Below are 23,939 nucleotides of genomic sequence, written 5' to 3' on the forward strand. Positions count from 1 at the left end.
ATCTCTTTGCAGGTGAGGATGACAAACTGATCTTGTGTGATGAGTGTAATAAAGCCTTCCACCTGTTTTGTCTGAGGCCTGCCCTCTATGAAGTACCAGATGGTGAGTGGCAGTGCCCAGCCTGCCAGCCTGCTACTGCCAGGCGCAACTCCCGTGGCAGGTGAGAATTCTTTTAAAAACAAATAAATGAATAAATAGCTATTGTAATTATGCTTCATTTATTCAAACTGAATGATTCTGAGGAACTTTAAGTTCATCTGTTGAGAATAGAGCATGTGACCATTTTTAAGGTATTAAAGTAGGAACTCTGATTTAATTTTAGCTTAATACTGACATTCGTAGTTTCCACTACTATGTTCTCTGTCTTCCTGACCATACCTCTGCCCCCTGCTTCCAGTTTGCAACCACCAAATCCTGACAACTCCTTATTATCTTCCTTACCCAGACCTGTTACTTTCCTTCCTTGTAGTGATTAGAATTTGGGTGTCACTTGGACGTCTTCCTCTTTGTCCCCTTCCATAGTCGTTTATTTGCCAGATGTTATCAGTCAGTGTCCAGATGTCTTAGGAATCAATCTGCTGTTCATTCTGCAAGGTCCCTGTTGTCATTGGCCCTCCTACATCTCTCACCTTGTCTCCTTCAGTCGCTTCTCAACTCCTTACCTCCTATCTTTACCCTCTTAGCTTTCCAGCTTTTGTGGTTGATACCAGGGTGGTTTACAAAAGGCTCTTAGTGTACAATACTGGCATGTTTTTATGAGCCCTTCTTCCCATATTTGTGTGCTTGTGACAGACTATTCATTGTGCGTCTTTGTCTCTTGTGCTTTCCTCCCAGTGGGGAATATTCTCTCTTCCCAGAAGTCCCTCATTTTACTGGGTAAACTACCAAAAATTTCATGCTCTTTTGAATTGTCCTTGTATCCTTAGAATGAATTGTTCCTCTTCTGTGTTCCAGTTGGGTGTTCAATCTCTAAAACAGTATTTTGCTGCATTTTGCCTTTATGATTCGTTTTATACCTGTCTTCCTATGAGATTGTTAGTGCCCTGTGAGTAGAGGTGGTACTTTGTTACTCAGCCTAATCCCAATATGACCAAACACAGGGCTTTGTAAAAATGAGAAGCCTGATATTTGCCAAGTTAGTACTGTTGTTTTCCACGTTGAAATTTGAGGTTGTAAAAGGGCAGCTTATAGGCATTCTGGCTTGGTCTCTCTTTGAAAGGGCAGAACTGTTTGATCCTGACCCCACCTAACAGTATTACTTGGTTATTTCTCACTCCATTCCAGCTACACTTAGAGAGATGAGGCATGCTATTCTGAAATGGTGGGGCTTTGGACCAGCTGTTCTGAGCTGGGATTACCATTGCTTTGATGTTATGGTCATCTGCAAGCTGTTTCAGCTCCTGGAAGGGGGCCATCAAGGTGGAGTAACACCTGTCTGGGCTTTTATTCTTTCAGTCTACCCCAGAGATGGGGACACATTTTAATACCTTAAATGTTACGTTATCTGGCTGTCTTTGCGAGATAAAAGGAATAGAGTTTTGTATTGTTTTGTGTGGGGACGGATAGGGGTTGCATTTTGCTCTTGATTTCTGTTTCCATTGGTATCTCATCCAAAGCATTTGGGGCCTGGTGGAGGAGGCATGCAGTTGAAGTTTAGGTTTTTATTCTCTTTCCTGTGTCCTGGCCTAGATTCAGTTTCCCTCCCCTCATTATCAGATCTTTGTAGTGTGTGGAGAGGAGAAAGTTGCTGGGATCCCCATGGGGCTTTATACCCCTAGGCACACTTTGGCCTAGAACCACATTCCCTACGTGCTCTTCCCCCCTCACAGGAATTATACTGAAGAGTCTGCCTCTGAAGACAGCGAAGATGATGAGAGTGAAGAAGAGGAAGAAGAGGAGGAAGAGGAGGAAGAGGAAGAAGATTATGAGGTGGCTGGTTTGCGATGTAAGTATTTAGTTTGCCTTCATAGTTAACTTCATAGACTTCTAGGCCGACTTGGAAAGACTGGGTCAGCTGCCAGTGGGTAGTCATTGTCGCTATGGTGCCTTCTTCCTTTTCTCCTATGTTGTGGCTGCTGGGGTGACTTCACTGCCATGGCTTTATTTTATGTATGTATGTATGTATGTGTTTATAAAAAGTTCACAGAATATCCTGTCTTTTGGGGGAACATGTAGATTTTCCTTTATGTCTTTTTTTTTTTTTTTTAACTTTTATTTGTGTTTTAGAGAGAGGGGAAAGGAAGGAGAAAGGGAGAGAAACATGAATGTGCCAGAGAATCATTGATTGGTTGCCTCTTACATGCCCCCAACCAGGGGCCTGGCCCACACCCAGGCTTAACTGGGAATCAAACTGGCAACCTTTTGGTTGATAGGCCATCACTCAACCCACTGATTCACAACAGTCAGGGCCACTGCCACGGTTTTAAAAGGGTTTTCAAGACGCCATTTAACTGCCTTCCTATTAGGAAGGTAGCTTGATTCCTGTTAGGAAGGTATTAGGATTGGGTAGCTTGATCTTAAGAACATCAGTTCATGGCAGATTTACTTGATCCAAGATTTAATGGAATTCAAGGTCCCAAGTATGTTTGTGACAGGTGTTCTGGTTCTGAACCTCTCAGTGGCTGGGGACAATGGGTAAAAACGGTCTAAGGACCATCGTCATCCCCTAACGGTTCTTTCGCCCTCTGGTGTAGTTATGCTTTCAGAGAAGTTATATTTCTCTGGTTACAGGGTTTTTCTCTTTCGTGCAGTATGCAGGACCACAGCCGTGCTAGCTTGCAGAGAGAAGACTGGTTTTTCATGGTTTAGGCCTAACGTTGTTAGGAAGGTTCAGATCTGTTTCACACTAGGTGCCAGGAGGGGGAGAAAAAGGCCTCATCATTTATGCTCACCTCATTGACTCTTATTCTCTCATGTTTATTTTGTGTGAGTCTTTAAGAGCCTTGTTATTTTCATGGTTAAACCTAAAGTTCTCCAGTTTACCATTTGAACAGCCTCCCTCTTTCTAATACATACCCTTCTTTGTAGGTTAGTAGAAAAAAAGACCACAGATCAAAATTTTGATGAGCTCTTGAAGAGATGGTCTGATTCCCAGGATCATAGCCCTCTGCGTGATTGGGTTTGTGTGAGGAGAGAGTGGATGTTTGGCATGATCGGTCTCTGACTGCAGTAATGCTGCCAAACGTGAGGGCTTTGGACATGCACACCTGCTCCCGTCTCTCCAGTCCGGCAGGCTTTTAAGTTGGGACACCTCAATTTCACCCATTCCTATTGGGTTTCTTTTGTTTATTCCCTAGGCATGATTTTCCAGTTATATAGGGTGAGAGGACAAGCAGTCCATTAAACTTACATTACAAAAAGACCAGCATCTACTGGCCGAGCATTGTGACTCAGTGCACGTTTATCTGGGAACAGATTCTGAATATAGCAGTGTATTGCTTTTGTTTATTTTCAAACTAAAGATTGCTTTCCACTTCTGAGTTGTTGCTCTCTTTCCAAGGAATTGTTTTCTTTCCAGGTTTCAGGGCTTTGTCTGCCAAAAGGATATTTGGTACTTTAGAGTTTTTTTGGTCTATTTTACCTTTTAGGCCACCAAAGATGTGGTTCCCTAGTTCAGCACAAGTCCTTGGGTTGGTGGCTGTCTCGAGCATCCCAAGTTTTATCCTTGGTATCAGCTTCTTACTCTCTATTCCTAACCTAGTCTTGAGCTTGAGATCCTGAAATAGCCGACAAAGGGCTATATCATGGTCTAGAAGTAGAATATAAAACAGCTTATTCTTGGTATCACTGCCTCTGTATGCCCCTGTCTTTGTCCAGATGTCACCTCCTTGCTTTCCAGGGAAATGTGTTCAATGGAGAAACCTTGAGCTAATCCTTGTGGAGCATTGCTCCCCAAGGAGATATTGAGGAATGTTGGTTTGTGTGACTTGAGCACCTGTTGTAAACCTGTGACACAGTTAGTCTTGGGTGCTTTTGTATTTTTTCTTTCTTTGGGGATCCTGGGCAGGGTTCTTAATGGAAGTAGCCTAGCCGACTGTCTGTGGTTTTCAGAAATGCAAGAAAGCAAGACTGGGGCTATCCCTAAATTGTATTCAGTGAGGAAGGCTTGGCATAAGTACTTCACATAAGTATCAGCTTTTCTCTGAGAAGATTGTGTTGGTGAATTTAGGATATACTGGGAATTATAAAGCAGGACCTCTTCTATAGTCAGATTTCATCTCAGATGTAAAATACATTGTACTCTTTCAGGCTGAGTGTGGCCTGTAGGAATTCCAGGCAGACCTGTAGCCAATGTCCTCTCCTCGGTGAGTCAGTTTACAGTTGACTCCTTCAAGGACCTTGATCCCAGGAGTACCTGGACAGGGTGGGGCCAGGGGATAGAAGAACGGAAGGAACTGACCTTCTGAAGCAGCTCTTAAAAGGTCTTTGGCGGCTTATGAAAGGTGTCCATTTTCACCTACTGCCACCTTTAAGAGGTTCTATTAGGTAGGGCAAGAGAGATATTAGCAAACAGCACCATGTAACCCAGGGAAGCCATTGTTGGTTATCCAGATTATCTCCCCATTCCATAACATGCTCCCTTTATCCTCGGTTTTTCTCCTCTGAATCTGTATTTTTTATTTCAGTGAGACCTCGAAAGACTATCCGAGGCAAGCAGGGTATCATGCCCACTGTGGTAAGGCCAGGCCGACGACCAGCCAAGAAGCCACATCCTTCTACCAGGAGGTCTCGGCCAAAGGCACCACCTGTGGATGACGCTGAGGTTGATGAGCTGGTAAGAATTATTTATCATTCTGCCTCTAATGTTTGTTTCTTATGCCCTGCTCCAGCATTAGGAATTCATCGGGCAACAGGTGGGAGCCTCCCCCTCTCCTCCTTCCTCCCTAACTTTGGAGGCTGATGGGTGGGCCTGTAGCAGACGGAGGCAGCAGGCCCTCCAGGAACAACTATGTCCGGCATTCCCCTGCTGTAGCCTGCAAACATTGTCTCCTTTACTTAACAGGCAGCCTGTGACTTGTTAAGGATTTTAAAATAGTATCCATGTGTCTCCAGTGGCTCAAAGGGGGCTGGGTCTCCATTGTGGGAATGTCAGCAATGTTGGAGCCTCATTTACTCACTGGTCTTTTGCTGGCAGTTGTTACGGGAGGGACATTACCCTCCCCTCTGCTCCTCAGCCAATGTGATTTTAGTAGTTTTGTTTTAGATTTCACTTGAGCTTTAAAGAACAAAAAGAGGCCTCTGAAAACTTTGTTTCAACGGGTCCAATTGGGATTGGGGTGGGCTGGGGGCATAAAGCAAACTATTACAGGGGCATAAAGCAAGCTCAGAGGGCATTGAGAGATTTTCCTACTTGCTTAGCCCTAACCCCTTCAACTCTGTGGCTCCTTCTGCTTCGAGTCACAGCGTGTTAATGGCTACCTGGGAGGGAGGCCCCACCTCTTTTCTCCTTAGTCACTTAGCTCCCACATGCCTCTAGCAGGAGAGCATAGGAAAAGCATTGTACCTCTTCTTTTCTTCCCTGAGACTATCTACTCCCACAAAGTTGTCTGCCAGTGGTCTCCATAACCCCTCTGGCTCTCTGCAGTTGCTAGCTTATACCCAACCACTGTGTTTCCACAGTCCCAGGCCCATCTGCTCTCAGTGGGCTAGCATCCTGTTGACAGTGGCCTTCTCTAGCTGCCCTCCATCAGGACTGCTGTAATACGGCAACTGCTGCCTGCCCTCTGCCTCTTTGATCACTGTCTACCAGGCAAGATGCCCATTCTCTGGCCGAGAGGGTTTTCTGACTCGAATGTCAGATGATTTTGACTCTGTCTGCTCCAAGAATTGTTGAACTCTTTCATTCTCTGTTTAAAGCAGACATACACATTTTCTGCTTTGTCCACTCTTCTCCTTTTGGAACTGTAATAACATACCTTCTTCCTTTGGCACCAGGTGCTTCAGACCAAGCGGACCTCTCGGAGGCAAAGCCTGGAGTTGCAGAAGTGTGAAGAGATCCTCAACAAGATTGTGAAGTACCGTTTCAGCTGGCCCTTCAGGTGAGCTTTGTGCTTCCAAGCACAGAGGAGTAGGACCGACCTAGCAGCTGAGGGAGTGCTTGTTTGAACCCCGAGGAACTAACCTGATCTTTTCTTTTCAAGACCTGTCTCAGTGGCAGGGGATTAGCGTTCCAACCCAGTAGAGACAGCTCTTAGTACGTGGTGAGCACACCTTCTCTGTGCCTGCCAGCTGGCTGATCTCAGCAGGGGTGGGCCTTCTGTGGCTGATGGTTTAACAGCAAAGTTTGTCTGTTGTATTCAAGGCTGTGCTGATAACTCCATTTGGTTCTTCTCCACAGAGAGCCTGTGACCAGAGATGAGGCCGAGGACTACTATGATGTGATCACCCACCCCATGGACTTCCAGACAATGCAGAACAAATGTTCCTGTGGGAGCTACCGCTCTGTGCAGGAGTTTCTTACTGACATGAAGCAAGTGTTTACTAATGCTGAGCTGTACAACTGCCGAGGCAGCCATGTGCTGAACTGCATGGTAAAGACAGAACAGTGTCTGGTGGCTCTGTTGCATAAACACCTGCCTGGCCACCCCTATGTCCGTAGGAAACGCAAGAAGTTTCCTGATCGGTTTGCTGAAGATGAAGGGGACAGTGAGCCAGAGACCATTGGACAGTCCAGGGGACGAAGACAGAAGAAATAGAAAGGCGGGGCCCTGGTAAGGGAGAGGGAGCTGATGTTGGGGGAATAAAGGGAGAGCAAGGGAAGAGTGGAAGGGAGGTGAGAAAGGAAGATGGAGAAGAATGTGGAAGAGAGGAAGACATCACAGGGAGTCCAGAAATTCCTGTCATCCCAAGTTCGTGGTTTTTCTAAAACTCTCCGTAGGGCCTTAATCAAGCAGAGCTCTTTGGAGAGTGTCATACTGTGTTGGTGGTCTCTGCCTAGAAATATTATGGGTGGTAGATGGCCTTAAACTCCCCCTCCCCCTTCCTGAGAGTTTCCAGGAAGAGCCCAAGGGTTTGAACCCAATTTCTTTCCTTTCTTCTTTCCTAAGGTCTCTTCCACTTTGGCCACCACAATAGTGCCAAGCCCTCTGGTCTGCAGGGGCGGGATTACTGTATTTCATAGAAGGAGCAAGTGTAATCAGGCCCAGTTAGGGAGGTGGTGTTGATTTTTAAAAATCTATATTTATATACAGCCTTGTTTCTTTATGCCCATGCTCTGTCTCTTCCTCCCTCTCCCTCTCAGGTGACGGTATCAGTGAGTGCCATACAGAATTCTGTATTCACCAGCATCATGAAACAGTTGTGCTCTTTTGAGTTGATCTTGGCAGAGTAAAGGGACATGTCCTGGAGCCATTCCTGAGTACCCTTCCCCTTCTTTGTGACAACTCTCTTTCCATTCCCACCCCACCCCACCCCACCCTCTCAAACAAACAAACAAAACTAAGGCACTTCACTTAGAGACTGGAGTCCTGCTTATAATCATGCATATAATCTTTACTTTGATGGGTCTGGCTAGAGGGGTGTTGGAGCCCAGCCCACCCACATACCAGACAAGCTCTTAGGGGAGCAGAAGAAAAGCAGGAAGAATTGAAATGTTTAATTTTTTTAAAATCGACTTTTCTAGTTATTAAAAGTTGCTTGTTTCAGCAGTGATATTGTATAAAGAACATCTTGTAAAATATTTCTGTCATCTTGCTTTGGCACATGTACAGTACAATTTATATGATAATGTGTTTGCTTTCCTTTGCCCCATCTCCTCCCTCAGCCCACGTTCTCTCCTTTAGAGAAGTGGGTTGGAGGTTCATCATAGCAATCAATGTGACCTGGTGGGGGCGCGGGCACCCCCTTGCCTGCCCCTGTGGCTATTTCCCCCTCCTCCATATCCATCCGCACCGCCCTCTTCCTAGGCCTTTTCTGGCCTCAGACTCTACTCCCTGAGAACCTGGATCTTTCAGTGGTGTCATTGGGAGGAGGGGCGGGAAGGGAAGTTAGACAGTCCCTCCCCCCAATGACTAGCGCTAGTAGTTACATTTAGGCAAAACTTTGTAGTCTTCTTTCCCTTTTATGAAAGATTTTGATAACAATGCAAAACAGGGTTTAATTTTCTTTTTTATCAACTTTGAATTTGGAAATTTTGAGAACTTAGGTTCTTCTGTACCTATTTAAATTAAGGGAAAAGAATTCCACCAAGGGGATTGCAACTTATAGAACTTGAGAATAAAGCCTCTTAGTATTAAACTTTTAAGGTGTGGTCCCTGTCTCTCCCGTCCTCTTCATTCAAGGACTTTGGGGATTTGCTCCAGTGGCTGGTGGATAGGTTTACCGTCCCCTCTCTCACAGGCTTGGAATTAGCACTGACATGACAGTTTCATAATCCCAGCCACCGACACCTTTTCCTGCCTCTTACCCTAGAGCCAGCCTGTTCTTGTTAACAGTAAGAATCCTGTGTTCCCACTTTAGTGACACCTGAATTGTTTTTTAATTGTCTTTAAGGAGGAAGGGCCCCATTGAGGGGTGAACTTGTAATAAATTGGAATTTCAAATAAACATTATGTACTTGTGTTTATAAAGAAGAAACAGTTCTGGTGAATCTTTCTTTCTGCAGGCGGTAGTGGGTAGTACGTAGTCCCGAGCACTGTTTTCCTGTTGACTCTTGGAACCAGTTTGTCCTCGGCATCGAGAGGACCCCTGACTTAGTCTTTTTAGCCACAGATTAGATCCAGCTTCTGACTTCCTTGCCTCAGGACACATTTCCGATGCCCTGGGCACCAAAATAGGACCTTCAGGTTTCTCCTACCCTTGTCTCTGTCTGAAACCCCCCGAGTTTCATTTGCAATTTCTAAGAGGGGAAGCATTTTTTAAGACTTCACTGTGGAAATTTATGTACTACTTCAGTTAATTTTGGGGAAACTCCTGACATTTTAAAACACTTTCAAGGAAAATTTCAGACTACACAAAAAGAGTGAAAGTATAACAAATTGTCATGTATATAGCTTTAACAATTCTACCACATAGCCAATCTTGTTTTCTTTATGCCTTCATTCATTTTTTATGCTGGGACTTCTTATAAAGTCTGAGTGGTTGATTTCGAGTAGGAAAGTGCTGGGTGGCGGCTTGTCTGTGGAGTTCAAAGATTTTGTAGAGCCCACTGCGTGACCCCGTTTACTGAGAAGGGAAACTGTCGGTTGCTGACCAACGGAACCAGGGGCAGCATGTGGTAAAGTGGGAAGAAGTTTGAGGAGGCACCGAAACCCTGGGTGCGGCTCCTGCCACTGACTCGCTGTGTGGCCTTGCTGAACGTGGGCTTGGAGCCAGGCCTGCACTGAGTACTCCGGGGTTTTCAGTCGCACAGGGGAGGAAGCAGTTTGCCCCAAGGTCAAGTTGGATTTGATCTGCCCTAAGGTTCTGGGTAAAGGAGGGTGCTACTTCAGCATTTTCTACACACCGTTGGACTCCCAGCTCGTAAGTTCGCAGACCTGTTCCTTGGGTAGGTTCCTTAGGCCACACTAGGACAGTGCCTGTGGGGCCATGTGACTTCATCCAGGGTCTGTGTCCCAGTCCTGTCCAGCATCTCAGCCCCATTCCTCCCTACTCCTCCAGTGGTGTGGCCGTGGGGGACCACCTGATTTTGGTTGACTGCTACAAATGGAGGCTAGAACTTTTGGAAGACAGGTCTGAATCATTACTTCCGAGAACCAGCGAAGCCCTCTCCCTCATCCTGCTTTTTCCTCTGGAGACCAGGCACTGCAGGGGTGGCAGTGAGGTGGTGTCTGGATTCCAAAGCCGCCGTTTGGGCAGTGAGCGTCTACAGCTTGCCAGGGAACCAGGGTCTCCGTGGTGGGGGTGAGAAAACTCAAGCAAGGTAGAAAGAGATGGTTGCCCTTGTTACTGCTTCCATTACCACTGCCACCTAGGGCCTTCAGGCCTTTTCACACCCAGGATTGCCCCAGAATCCTGGAGCTTTCTGAGGGTAGGACTGACAGTGGCTACTGATGCCCCTGGGGCCTCACCTCAGTCTGACCTCAGTCCGGACTCCTGCGGACTTTGGATTGTTTCCGGGAACTAAAACCTACTGAGAAGTTCCCTTAACTCAGGCCCTCCCACTTAGGAGTTCTGACTGTGGATATGTGCACAGTGACGTGCTGCGATGCTCCAAGACCCACCTGCTGAGCCACCAGAGCCACTGAGCGTAGGGGCTGGAGGCACATAATGCACAGGCTAGCAGGTGTTGGTTTCTGAGGCATTTGGGGGAGGGGGGCACTCTGGAATTTTGTAGGGGTGGGGGGAGATACTGCTTTGGGAGGGGCTTCTCTGGACAAAACCACCCCAGGTTACAACGTCTACTGTTGCCCCTGGGAGGAGTGGTAGTGGCAGTGGTAGCGGAAGTCACAAAAGCTCTGGAGGCTGCAGACACCCTGGCTCTGACCTGGAGCCAGCCAAGTCCTCCACTTGCCGCTGTCTGTGAAGTGGGGAGAGGAGGACCAAATTGAGGACTTCGGTAAAAGGTCTTCAGTGAATGTTTCCTTCGTCCTTCTCCTCTAGGGTCTGGGACATTTCCATAGTGTCTTCCAGTGCTGAGAAGCCTTGGCAAGCAAGGTCCACCCTCCTTCCCAAGTGAACCATCTCAGCCTCAAAGCAGACAGAGTCCCATTGCACTTCCCCCACGACCCCCACCCCCTCCCAGTTCTGGAGGCCAGTCTGGTTTCTGCCGAGTGGGACATAGCCAAGGACCACCCCTCCCTTGTCCAGCGATTGGCAAGGAATAGGGAGAACTGGTGCCACAATAACGCTAACCCTCTGCCAGTACACACTTGCCTTTCTCTTCTCACCTGCTGAATCCTCTCCTTTCGCTCTAGCTGCCCCAGCCCTCTGCAGGCCTGAGCACTTCAGCTCCACTCCCTGCGCACATGGCCTATCAGCCCAGCTTGGTGCAGCCACCGCCCCTCCCACTCTGAACTTGGGTCCCTGTCACCTTTAATAAGCTCATCTTGTCTCATTCAGGGACCCCTCATAGGGAGAGTTACAAGGTGTTACGGCCACTTGGCTGCATTGGTCAAAGAAGGCACGGGGACCAGCTGTGTACTCCGTGAGAAGGGAGAGATTGGACGGGGAGTAGGCCACACATAGGACACGCAGAAGCAAAGGCACAGGGGTTGCAAAATTCCCCCAGCAGCCAGTACTGTGTCTGGTGATGAGGGACAGCCCCAAACCCCTCTCAGCTGATGGAGCTAGCTAGCTGTCTTCTAAGACATTGACACAACTGTTGTTTTTAGTTTCTTTGAGATGTGTGGTTGGAGCAGGGTGAGAGCTCTGGCCTGAGAGGCCCTGGGTTTGGGGGCTGAGCCCTAGCAGTGAAATGAAGCAGTTGACCTCGGGCCTCCACTTGGCTCTAAGGTGAGGCTGGCCAGGTTCCTGGATCCCTGGGGTCTCCTGGCAGTGACCGCGGTGTGTCTTAACACACCCAGGGACAGACAGTATCAAGACCTTCATCTTGCTGGAGTCACAGTGTCTAAAACTGAGGCCAAGATAGGGCCCTGGAGTCTGACCCCAAGCTGAGGGGGGTCTCTGGGACCTGGGACACAGAAACACACACACCTTTTCTTACCTTTCAGCACAGGAGTCTGTGAGATGCCCCGGGGTCCATACATACCCCTGCCACATTACTCATTGCCGCTCCCAGCGCCTCAGATCTCTTCACAGCCCCTTAGGAGCTGGGGGCCCAACACCCACGATACCCGGGGGATCCCATCTCTATGCCTACGTCTTGCTACCAAGGTGCCCCGATACCAGTCCAGACACATCTCTGCTGCACCCAGAGAGATGACGGGTGGGGTGGGATGCACTGACTGGAGCCCCAGTGAGTGGCACGGGAGCACTGACAATCTTTGAAGGCAATGAGGGTGGTCAGAGTCTAGCCTCAGGCCCCAGGGAGGAGATAGCTGGCTGGGCTACAAGAGGCAGTAGGAGCAGGTCCTGAACCTCTGAGAGAAACAGAGGCTGATGCCCTCATTTTCTACACAAACAAGGAAAGCAGAGTCTGAGAAAAGGAAGACTTACCCACAGCCCGGAACAGGCTAGACTCTTCAGGGCCAGAGGTGGGAGTGGCATCCCAGGGGGTTCCCTGAGCATCCTGGCAGGCGTTCTGGTCTCACTTTGGGAAGCAGGAGCCCAGGCCTCAGAGGCAGGCAAACGGGTTGCCAAAAGGAGCAAAGACAGGCAAAAGGGAAACACACACACACACACACAGAATCTGGGACTCCAGCAAAACAGCTGTTCCATGGGGTACGTTCTCCTGATTGGTGGGGAGCCAGAGAACAGGGCCAGCGGGATGAGCCCAGCACCCACCCTAGCTCTGCTCACCAGGAGACTCCTGCAGAGCACCCACCCTCCTACCTTCCCCCTTCCCAGGCCAGAGAGGACTCAGGGTGCCACAAGGGGGTTTATTCCAGTCACAGCTTCCAGAGAAACTCAACAATAAATTACATCATTAAATAAACTCCCGCCTGGACCATGCCCCCTTCTGCCCCCTCTCCACATGCTCCCCCAGGAGGCCGTGGAGACTCAGCCAGGCCCACCCCCTGCACTAGGCCATAGGGGAGTGAGCCTCATTAGGACCTCACACGCGAGGGTTGAAGGAGAGTCTCCCCACCCTGGTCCTTGGCCCCCTTGCACTCACTTGCCTGACCTTGACAGCTGGGCAGCTGCTAGTCAGCTGTCTCCTCCGGAGGGTGTGTGTAGGAGGGGGCAATAGCCGCCCTGTGCAGGCCTGTGTACCTAGAGGTGTGTGGGGTTCTCCAGAGATGGGTCCGTCTTAGTCATGTGCAAGACCACGGTGGGGGCCTTATAGTGGCAGTGCGTGCCACGGCCATAGCCCCCCGGGGCCCGGCAGGCCTTCGCACGGGCCCGGCCAGCTGCCATCTTGCGGTGGCATAGGCTCTGCCAGGTCTGGAAAGTCTTGGAGCTCCATACCCAGACACCGCTGGTGATGCCCACCACCAGCGACATGAAGATTTTGAGCATGAAGACAGCCACGGTGGGCACTGAGCCCCCTTGCAGCGAGCAGTCCCTCCGGCCGCCAGGCATGCTGGCTGGGGAACACGGCTGCTCTGTAGCCCGAAGGCGCCAGAAGTCCATGTTGAGGCGCTCATAGACGTAGCACACAATGACGCATGTGGCTGGCACCGTGTAGAGGATGGAGAAGACCCCGATCTTGACCATGAGCTTCTCCAGCTTCTCTGTGTTGGTTCCGCCTGTCTTCATGATCTTGCGGATGTGGAAGAGGGCCACGAAGCCAGTCAGGAGGAAGCTGGTGCCCAGCACCAAGTAGCAGGAGAGGGGCACCAGCACGAAGCCTGTGAGGGCAGCCGCATCCATGCTGGCCACGTAGCAGAGCCCAGTCAGCTCGTCCCCTGCCACCTTGCGCAGAGTCAGGATAATGATGGTCTTGAGGGCTGGCAGGCCCCAGGCTGCCATGTGGAAGTAGCTGCCGTGGGCCTCAATGGCCTCGTGGCCCCATTTCTTGCCGGCTGCCAGGAACCAGGTGAGTGTCAGCACAACCCACCACAGCGAGCTGGCCATGCCGAAGTAGTAGAGCAGCAAAAAGACGAGGGTGCAGCCCGTGTTCTCTAAGCCCTCCTGGATCACGTAGAGCGCACCCGCCTCCTGGTCACAGGCTACGCTCTGGGCCCCGGCCACTGCGCGGATGAGGAAGGCCAGTGAGTAGACGTTGTAGCACATGGACAGGAAAATGATGGGTCGCTCCGGGTACTGGAAACGGTGAGGCTCCAGCAGGAAGGTGAGTACGGTGAAGGCCGTGGAGAAAAAGCACAGCGCTGACCACACGGCCATCCAGACGAGCGCGAAGTCTTTGTCACGCCGCGACCAGAACACCTCGACACCCGGCCCGCAGCGCGGCGCGCAGGAGCGGCTCTTCTCTACGTACTGGAACTTCTCTGGGTTCTCGCAGGTGCCGCCGCCGCCCAGGCCCGGGGCTGCGTCTCCCGGGGGCCGCGCCGGCCGCGGCGCCACCGGCAGCATGCCCAGGCCCTTGTGGGGTTCGGCGGGGCCAGCCGTGGCGTTCTCGGGTGCCTCCATACAAAGCGCGTGGGGGTCGTTGCGCGTGGGCAGCCTGGCGCAGTCCAGCGAGTCCGGCCAGCCAAAGTTGAACTGCTCCATGATGGGCGCACAGCGCAGCCGCGCCTGCTCGCACATGGGCCGGCAAGCGGGTATGGGCGTCGAGACCTGGTCGGTGCACATGGGCGCGTAGAGTGAGCACAGGAAGAAGCGCAGGTGGCTGTGGCACCCGTACTGCACGAGCGGCGCAAACTCCGTCAGCTCGGCGGCTGCCTCGCCTTGCGACGTGTGGCCCAGCAGGTTGGGCATACGGGTCAGGTTGTAGCCGATGCCGCGGCACATGGGGATCTCCACCGCCTGGCACGGCGGTGGCCCGCGCCCGCGCTCCGGGTCGAAGCGGCCGATCTCCAGCGCCGCGCCGCCCGCCGCCAGCAGCTGCCACAGCAGCAGCGCCGGGCGGAGCGGCCGCACAGCCATCCCGGGCTGCCCCCGCCGAAGGCGGGAGGTCGGCCCCGGCTCACTCGGGCCGCGCCGTCCGGCGCCCCCGTGCTGGCCCGCCACGTCGCGGGGCGCGGGCCATCGCCGAGCCACCCGCGTGTGTCTGGGCGCAGCTGGTCGCTCTGAGCAGCGCACAGGAAAGCCGCCCGAGAGAGAAGAGGCGCGGAGCCGCCACCGCCGCTGCCACTCCAGCGGCCGCGGAGCCAGAGCCGCCGCCGCTTCGGGAGGCCGCCGCTACAAGCCTCGAGGTGGGGCGCCGGGTGGACCAGCCTAGGGGCGGGTCCTCCAAGTGCCGGGCCCGCCCCCGCCCGGGCTTTAAAGGAGCCGCATCCCGCAGCCACCTCGGGGCACCCCGGGGCTGCGGTCCTATGGGGCACGTTGTAAGCACCACATCGTCTGCTCGCTCACACTCCGTTATTCCCCTTCCCTTGCTGCCCAATCTTCCCCCCCCCCCCCCCCCCCCGGCAGGACAGGCAGCCGGGAGATTCCCCCTTCTCCATACTGAGTTGTCTCTTCTTATCCTGCGTGGGGAGACCCTTTCTAAAGCTTCCAAGCGTGGGAAACCGTGGCCTTGCACTCAGTGACACTTCAAGTGCTGCCTCTGCCTTTTCATAGTTATATGTGACTTTGAGTTCTCTGTAAACCGCAGTTTTCTTTCCTGTGAATCCGCCAGGAATCCTGTAAAAATTAACAACACACTTTTTGCACATGTTCTGCTTATGGGTCACAATGCACACCTGACCTCATAGCCTCTTCTGGGCTCTCCCTTTCCCAGATGTGGAAGCAAAGGCTCAGACAGGAGTGACATGTCCAAGGACATAGAGCTATTAAGTGTTACATTTGTGATTGTCTGTTTCCAACCTCGCTACATTCCCTGAGCTCCCCTCCCAGAGGTGTTGTTACCCCATCATCCAGGAGGCCCTGCTCTCTAGGGTAACCCCTCAACACCTCCAGGACCCGCTTAGAAACTGCTTCCCACAGGACTCTAACACCCCAGTCTCCCCTTCCCTCCTGTCCTCTGAGCTCCCTCCGTGCAGAGCTTGCTCTGAATTCTCTGTCCAGAGAGCCAGCAGTTCTTCAGTGCTGTCTGCACCAGCAGCCCACAGGCCCCAGAGAGACCCGTTCTCCTTCCTGTGCCTGCAGAGCCAAGGGCGATGTGCAGCGGCACCTCACGTACAGGCTCTTCTCACGGCACCACTATCAGGATGATACCAGATTATTCCTCCTGCTGCTTCCGTGGGCTGCACCTAATCCGTGGGGAGAGGGAGGACTGCCCTTCTCATGGCACAGATGGAACCACCAAGGCAGGGCACCCTGCAGTAACCGTGAGTCCCCCGGGATATGGTCCAGCGTTTCTGGGACAGCTAACCGTAAATGAATGAGGTAGGAGATTGTGCCCCCTTACTGCCCACCCCGCCCACCTGTACACACCCAGGTTGGGACGGTGTTTCTGAGGAGCTGGGGTTGTGGGGGCTCCTTAGGTTCCCAGAGCACCTCAGCTCAATATCTTCCATGGTTCCTGGGTAGCTCTGTGGGTGAAACCCAAGAGCACCCCCCAGGCCATCCAAGGGGCCGTGCTCTGGTCTAGGACTTGCTTTGAGACCGCTGTCCCCACTCCCTTGCCTACCTCCCATCTGTCCTCACCCCCTAGGAGTACTTGGAAGTCTCAGACTCATTCAGCGTGTACACTCAGAGCAAGTCCAGTCTGCCTGGCAGCTGCTCAGGGGTCCTTAGTGGAAGAATGGCTGAAGGGGTGACCTGTGCAGCAGGGGCCCAGGAAACTGACTGAGGACCTGCGGTGAGCCAAGCAGGCGCAGGCCAGGCATTCGACAGTGACCTTTTAACTCTCATAAATAGTCCTACAAGGAATTCTGTACCTAGTTTACAGATGAGAAATTGAGGCTCAGAAAACTCAAGACATGTGCCCTAGATGACAGAGCTCACGAAGGGCCAGGGTTGGCATTCAGGCTCTTCCACTGCACGAAGTAGCCTGACACCACCAGAGGAAGGGCACCTGCCCAGCTGGCCCAACTCAGCCAACACCACCCTGCTTAGAGCCTGGCCTGTGGTGGGGGCTCAAGAAGAAGTCAGGGCAGTGGCTGTAGTGAGTGCTCACCCCGTCTTAGAGCTGTGCTGGAATCAGGAAGGGAAAAGGAAAGAAAGATGTTCTTTCGCAGGCATGCACCCAGCCTCTTGCTCTCCACGGGTACACGAGAGATTGGGCATCCGTGGAGATTCAGCCGGCACTGTGCCCAGCACTCAGTATACACTCAGCTCACCTGAGCCGTGGGAGGTGGCGCTGCAAGATACTGAACCTCCCAAGGAGGCAGCTCAGGAAAAAGGACCTGGCTTTGATCACCTGGTTTCCAAAATGCCAGTGGCAGCTCCCCATTACACAGGGTGAAAGCTCTTGCTCCTGGACGTGGCAGCAGAAACCCTTCAAGGCGTAACTTCCCCACCTGCCTCTTCTTGCCCTGCCAAGCCCACTGCCCATCCCAGCTCCTCCAGGGAAACATGTCCCTCCGTCATGCCTCCAGTCTCCCCAGCTCAGAAGACCCTTCTCTCCTGCTCTGGCTGGCACTGCAGCATCATCTCCTGGGGCAGCCCCTCACCTGGATAGAGCTGGAGGCTCTGCTCTGTGGGCCCCGGGGCCTCACCCACCCACTCTCCACCCTTGTGCACTCAAGGGCCATCAGCCTCTATCCATTCCCCCCTTCTGCTCCACACTAGCAGCCACTCAAGGAACCGAGGAGGAATTTTATTTTCTCTGTAGCTTGCCCCAAGTAAGTGCCAGTGCAGGGGTGATCGCAGAGCATGGCCCTGCCTCCTGAGCCCCTACATCCCAGTGTTGGCAGGAGGTGGGAGCTCTGGAGCTGTCCCCTCTGCTGGCAGCCAGAGTAGGAGTCTCAGACTGCTTCCCATTGCTAGGGCTGGCCTGGGAGCCAGGCTTTTTATGCCCCTTGCCCCCTCACTGCCCCTTTCCCCACCAGAATGGGGAGGAGTCAGGGGCCCTTCCTCTGGCAGCCATAAGGGGGAGGGCGCCCCAGGAGCTGTGGGATGCCAGGCCTGTCACCATAGCAACAGTGTCACTGCTCCTGGGAAGCCAGAAGTAGGGAGGGGGTGTGGAACAGCCCCTCCCCCATGCAGATGCTGCCTGGGAGAGAAGAGGCCTCTTGGGCCGCCTGCCCACCCATCCGGCTTTGTCACTTGATCCCCCCCTTTACAAAGGCTGAACAATACCCAGGCACTCACTGAAAGGGAGACTATGAGGAGGACCGGAGGGGACTGTGAGGAGGGAGATTACCATCAATGCCTAACCCCATTCCTGCTCTACTGGGCAGAGGGGGCCAGAACGGGGTGGGGGGTGAGGGGACGAGGTGGAAGGTGGGAATGAAGCCCCTCTCAACTCCTCCTCCTGGAGGAGATGCCTCCCTTCCTGGGGGCCCTTGCTTGTGAGCCAAGTTGCCCTGCATATGTGGGAAAGGACATCTTCCTGACCTGTGCCCCCCTCCTACCTTTTCTGTCTCCCCAGACTCCCCACTCCTGAGGCCCTTCCTACTGTATCCTCCCTGACGGTAGTCATCAGTCACCCCCACTGGATACATGCTGTCCCTTCCTTCCCCACCTCGGGTCTGATATTGCCATTTATGGGACACCCCCCATCCGATGGCCCTAGTGCCTGCCTCTGTGCCTTGCATCCACCACACCTGTGCCTGTCTCCCCACAAGCCTTGGAGCGCCTAGGTGGCTTGTCACCTGGCCTCGAAAAGGCTATTATAAATGTTTGTTAAATGAAAACAATGTTGTAATGAGGATGGGGCCATAGATCCTTCTGGAAGAAGCTGAATGCAAGTGGGGCCTGAGGTTGGGAACAGGATGTTGATTGGACTCTTGGGGACAGCAATGTCTGTGATTAAACAGGAACTAGACGGAGGCCATCCTACATCTCTCCCAGGGGCCCTGGACTCCCCTTGGGAAGCCCTGTGGCTGGTGACGGAGGACCCAGCAGGTAGAGTGACACAGCGGCTCCTGGGCAGGGACAGGGTGTGGAGTGTCATTGCAGCCTGGGCAGACAGAGGTGGGCCCTGGCACTCGTGTGCGCTGTGTGTGTGGAGATCAGGGGTGAGCTGAGTGCGTGTGCACACCCAAGGACACGCAGCAGCCTGGTTATTCCCACGTGTGCTCGCCCCCGCCCCGCCAGGGCTGGGTAAGACTTGGGTGGGCCTCAGGGAATGGGCCTACCTCCCTAGTTCTGACTCAGTTTCCCTTTAGGGGACTAGACTATTCCATCCTTACTAAAGAAGTGTTTTAAAAATTCCTTCCTGGGGTTTTTACAATTTTCACAACTAATTCAACATTAGAGATGAGCAGAGAAATAAAATAATTATTTCTTCTCCCTCTTACAACCTCAGCCCTCAGGTAATCAGTGTAAAGAGTTCAGGTGTCTCTTTTGATACTTATTCTAGACGTTACAAAACACTTGTGCAGTGTTTTATTTCTTTTACTAAAATGGAATTAATCCAGTACATTTCACACTTCATTTTTCTAACCTAATAATCTGACGTGAATAGATGACTGAATACATGATAAAAATAAGTGAAATATTAACGGTAGAATCTAGGTGGCAGGCATTCAGGTGTTCACTATAAGTTTTGTTCAACTTTTCTGTGTATTTAAAATTTTCCATAATGGGATATATATATTTAAAAACTATTGAGAATGTCTTTCCATTTCAATATATAGGGTCCAACCATTCTTTTTAATAGGCAATCTGATTTTCACAGTGCGAATTTATTATAAATTTTTTAGCTAATCCCCTTTGGACAGACAATTAGGTGGCTTCTGTTATGATCTAGATTAGCCACGCAGAATCTATATTTGGGGTCTGCAATCTGTGGTCCACAAGCCAAATCTGGCCCACTGCCTGTTTTTGTAAATAAAGTTTTATTGGAACACAGCCATGATCATTGGTGTAGAATCTATGGCTGCTTTTGAGCTACTATGGCAGAGTTGAGTAATTGTGGCAGAGACAATACGGCCCACAAAGCCAAACATATTTACTATTTGACCCTTTACAGAAAATGCCTCTCAACCCCTAAATGGGCTTGTGTTTCTATTTCTAAAGCAAAGAGTCTGTGTCAATGGGCGTGTGGATTTTTTGTAGCATTATTGAGGTACGTTATTGATATAAAGTAAACTTACATGTACTTAGAGCATATGATTTGATAAGTTGTTTTAGAGATTTTATTTATTTTTAGAGAGAGGGGAAGGGAGGGAGAAAGAAAGGGAGAAAAACATCACTGGGTGGTTGCCTCTCATGCGCTCCCCCGCTGGGGACCTGGCCCTCAACCCAGGCATGTGCCCTGACTGGGAATCAAGCCGGCGACCTTTTGCTTCGTGGGCCAGCGCTCAATCCACTGAGCCACACCAGCCAGGGCCCATTTGGTCAGCTTTGACATATAGATACATTTGTGAAATCACCACCATAATCAATCCAGATAATGACTGTCTTTCAGTTAAAATGCAAATATCTTACCGGGAAGTAGCACGTTAAAAAGTTAATAACTGGTGTGTATATGACAACTGGTCAATATAGTGTGAAATGAGCTTAATAATAACTACCACTTTTTAAGTATTAATTTACATCTCATTTAATCCTCAAAAGACCGTATGAGGTGATTATTATGTATTCTAATTTTTAGATGAAGACAAAGGCTTAAAGAGAGTTGAGGCAACTTGCCTAAGTACAAGCCATAGCACCAGGATTAAAATAATAATAATAATAATAATAATAATAATAATAATAATAATAATATATTTGTTACTCCAGAAAGCTTTCTTGTACCCTTCTTTCCCTTCCCAGGCGCCCACTGAGCTGCTGTCACTATACATCAGTTTGCACTTAGTGTATGTAAGTGGGACGTTCACGTGGTGTTACGGAAATTTGGGGTGCAAGCATTAACTGAGCACCCGCTTGGCGTGAGGCACTGCCTCGTTTGCGCCTTGCACAGCACACAGCACACAGCACAGACGGGGCTGGGCGCTGGGGACGCAACATGAGCAAGACAGGGCCCCTGTCCTCTGGTTGTTTGGGGTCAGCTGGAGTCACAGATAGAATAGTGACAACTCTGGGGTCAGCTGATGCCTGTGATTAGAGAGGGCACCTGGGGGCGGCTTTCGCAGAAGATGATACAGAAGCAGAGTCTCAAACTCAAGTGGGAGCCAGATCAACGAGAGGGACAAGTGTTCTAGACACAGGGAACAGCCTTGTGAGAGCACTGGCAAGAAAATGGAAGCAGCCTGCCAGGGCCTGCAGGGAGCCTGGAAAGCCAGGGCTTACTTACCCTTGGGGATGGGGAGCCCTGGGAAGGCTTTAAGGGAGGGAGTGATTTACGTGGTTTGTGCACAGTGGCAGGGGCAGAAGACAGGCATGGGCTCTGCTGGGGTCGGCTGGGACCAGAAGAGGTGACGAGTGCTTGCGTCCTAGAGAGGCAAGAGGCACTTTAAGGGCAGAGAGGGGGGGGCAGGCAGGATGGCAGAACTAACAACGGCAGGAAGCAGGTACTTTCATTGCAGCGGCTTGGACTGTGGGGAGCTGCTGGGAAGGGACACGGTGTCTGCGTATGTAGGGGCAAAGGGTACCCCACCTCCAGGGAGCCCCCATCTGTGTCCAGCTCCAGGCCTGCCAGAGCTCCTGTGGCCACCCTGTGGCCAGGACGCCCAGAGGCGCCTGCTCCTGCTGAAAGCCGCTTTTGTGTGGCAGCTCCAGCTCCTGTTTCGTTGACGTTGGAACCTGCCGCTTATTTATCCAACTCGAAGGGAAATTCGGCAGCGGCCGAGGGGAAAAAAATAACCTCAGTTGCCGAGCAAGGAGGAAAGAGGCCCCGCCACCCTCCCACCACCCTGCCCAGCCCAGAGAGGGGCCTCACCCTGCCCCCCAAGAGGGAGGCCTGGCAGGCCTGCCTCAGCTCGGAGACCTGTGACCCTCATCCGCTCTGAGGCTGCTGGCTCTCTGTGGGGCCTCTCTGTGGCCTCTCCCTGGGAAAGTCACCTGCCTTCCTGGCAAGCTGGTTCCCACTCTGCCCTGACCCCACCTAGGGGGCTCCATGTAAACAACCCCAGTGTGTTCCAAGCGTTCTCCCGTCCCACCCCAGCCGGGCCACTGCAGCCAACCAAGGAGCCTGGATCTAACCACACTGGCCTCACAGGGTGTGAGGGCAGGAGCCCAACAAAGCCCTTCAGATGCGGAGGTCGTGACCTTGAGCCACTCCAGACCACTGCCTCCCTCAGCCAGGGGTGGACACGTGGTGGAAAAGGTGTGAACCTTGTCCCCAGTCCCCACCACACCCAGGGAAGGGTTCCCAGCTCTGCACAGCACAGCCCACCCTGCCCCTCGTGGCAGCCCTTTCAGATTACAGCCCGTCCTGCATCCGCGCGTCCTGCAAGGCCTTTCACACCCACAGCCCTGTTTGCCCCGTTTTACATGAGGAAACTGAGGCTGAGGGATAGAGCTGGACCCCAGGCCTCCTGACACTAGGCCCGCACCCTCCCTGCCTTACTTCTCTGCCCTAGGCTGTCGCGCCAGACAGGTCCACTTGCCTCCACGGCCTGGTCAGCGTGTCTGAAACCTCGTCTGCCTCTTTCCCACAAATACCTGCACCAGGAGCTCCCACAGGCAGGGAGCGGCGTGTCTATCCATCTCGGCTCATCCTGGTCCTTGCCTGTTCCTGGCCTCACTTAGGGGTGTGGTAGGGAAGGGGGATTATTCCATGTGAAGGACAGAGGCACCCCCCACACACGGTATGTCTTGTCCTTTGCTTGCACTACCATCTCGGCAGGCACCCACCTGCACAGGGAAAACCTCATGTCTTTCTCTGAGGAGCTCAGGCCCTGGGAGGCGATGTCACCGGACGGCTCAGAACCCCGTTTTGGGATTCAGCTGCCTGGACGCCCATCGTGCGCCGCAGTGTCATCTTAGATAATCTGCCGAGTGTCTCTGGGCTGCGGTTTTCTCAGCAGGTAAAGGATGCTCTGGTGGTGCCAGCATTCCAGGGAAGGCAGATGACCCGCAGGTGCTGGCTCCGCGCAGTGTGGGGCCTTCACACTGGACCCCCTCCCGCACCCCTCCTCTCACACATACGTTCTTCGGTCTCTCCAGGACTGGTAAACTGTTGTCTCAGGTTGTCCTTCGAGGCCCCCATTGTCATCAGGGCTGCACTTTGACTTTTTTGATCCCCAGGCACTTTTGCTTCCCTGGCCCCTCCCTTCATTAAAACAACATATTAAAAATTGTATTTTATGGCTGACTATATGAACTATATTTTATGAGTACATTCTATTTTATGAATGTATTAATATTTTATATAAAAACACTTTTTGACCTAAAAGTTTATTTTTTTCTTCTGTTTTTAAAAGAAGGCATTTCGGTGGGTCCCTGACAGTGTTGTGGGCCCTGGCATGGTACCCACTGAGCCTGATGGTTGAGTTGGGCCTGGGTGTTGGCTGGTCCGGCTTCCCCTCCTCCTCTGCGACAGTTGTAGCCCCTAGGGAAACATACCCACTGACGGGGGCTTCTCTCCCTCTCTTCTTGCCTGGAATTCCGTCCTCCTCTCCTATGCCCGGGCACAGAAGGCTGCCTGCTGTAGGCCTGGGAGGGCTGGCCCAGGATAGCTCAGCAGGCCTTCTCACGTCCTCTGCAGATGAGAGCGCTCTGTGGTTCCACGCTCCCTGCTGTCCAGATGGGCTGGCCTCTACTCTAACTTGCTGCAGCCCCCTCCGCCATCTTCTGACCCCAAGTGGTTTCCCTCTAAAAGAGGCAGATCTTCCGGACACGTTACATCTGCTCTGCTCCAGAGCCTTCACTGGCGCCCAGCTTCTGTAGGGTCAGACCCAGAAGGTCTAGTCCGGCCATCAAGACCCCTTGCCCTGGGCTCAGTGTCCAGCCTTCCTGACTGCAGCCCCACTCCCACTTCTAGAGCCCAGGATCCCAACACTCATGCCCCTCAGTGGCCCCAAACACCCCACAACCCCTGAGCTTGGGTCACTCCTTTGCTCAGGACAGTCCCTTTGCTGACTGTATTCACCATTGTTTGAGTTACTCTTTTTAAAAAGAAAGAAAATAATATATATATAATTTATAACACATATACTTTAAGATAACAAGCGTTATGTGCCATGCCAACTTCAGACTATAGACGAGGCTAAATAATACAAGTGAAAATCCACGCTCCAGGCAGCCACCTGCCCCTCAGGAAGGGGCCCCCCTTGGTAGTCGGCGGTGTGTCCCTCCAGGCCCTTACAGGCCCAAACACGCGTGCTCACTTACAAGTGAATAAAATGGGGATGCATTTATTGACTTATAATTAATTTTGT

At 52.0% G+C, this 23,939-nt stretch overlaps 2 protein-coding genes across 2 annotated transcripts in view; one reads left to right on the forward strand and one right to left on the reverse strand.

Moving 5' to 3' along the window:
• The window catches only part of BAZ1B (bromodomain adjacent to zinc finger domain 1B), a 73,157-nt gene extending 65,541 nt beyond the window's left edge, over positions 1 to 7,616 (forward strand). Inside the window, exons 15-19 of the mRNA XM_024571328.4 lie at positions 13 to 160; positions 1,830 to 1,945; positions 4,626 to 4,774; positions 5,935 to 6,038; positions 6,338 to 7,616. Coding sequence (XP_024427096.2) covers positions 13 to 160; positions 1,830 to 1,945; positions 4,626 to 4,774; positions 5,935 to 6,038; positions 6,338 to 6,695 — 875 coding nt within the window. The 3' untranslated portion in view covers positions 6,696 to 7,616. The remainder of the gene's footprint in view (positions 1 to 12; positions 161 to 1,829; positions 1,946 to 4,625; positions 4,775 to 5,934; positions 6,039 to 6,337) is intronic.
• A 4,807-nt stretch (positions 7,617 to 12,423) lies between these two features.
• On the reverse strand, positions 12,424 to 14,787 carry FZD9 (frizzled class receptor 9). The gene has a single exon (XM_024571307.4). It carries the CDS (start codon positions 14,545 to 14,547, stop codon positions 12,772 to 12,774), a length of 1,776 nt encoding a protein of 591 aa, XP_024427075.2. The 5' UTR covers positions 14,548 to 14,787; the 3' UTR covers positions 12,424 to 12,771.
• Between the last annotated feature and the right edge of the window lie 9,152 nt (positions 14,788 to 23,939).

Source organism: Desmodus rotundus, chromosome 1 (genome assembly GCF_022682495.2).
Source record: "Desmodus rotundus isolate HL8 chromosome 1, HLdesRot8A.1, whole genome shotgun sequence".
NCBI lineage: Eukaryota > Metazoa > Chordata > Mammalia > Chiroptera > Phyllostomidae > Desmodus > Desmodus rotundus.

Excerpts from the sequence above, each read along its gene's own strand:
- FZD9 (XM_024571307.4), bottom strand. The coding sequence starts at position 14,547 with ATGGCTGTGCGGCCGCTCCGCCCGGCGCTGCTGCTGTGGCAGCTGCTG.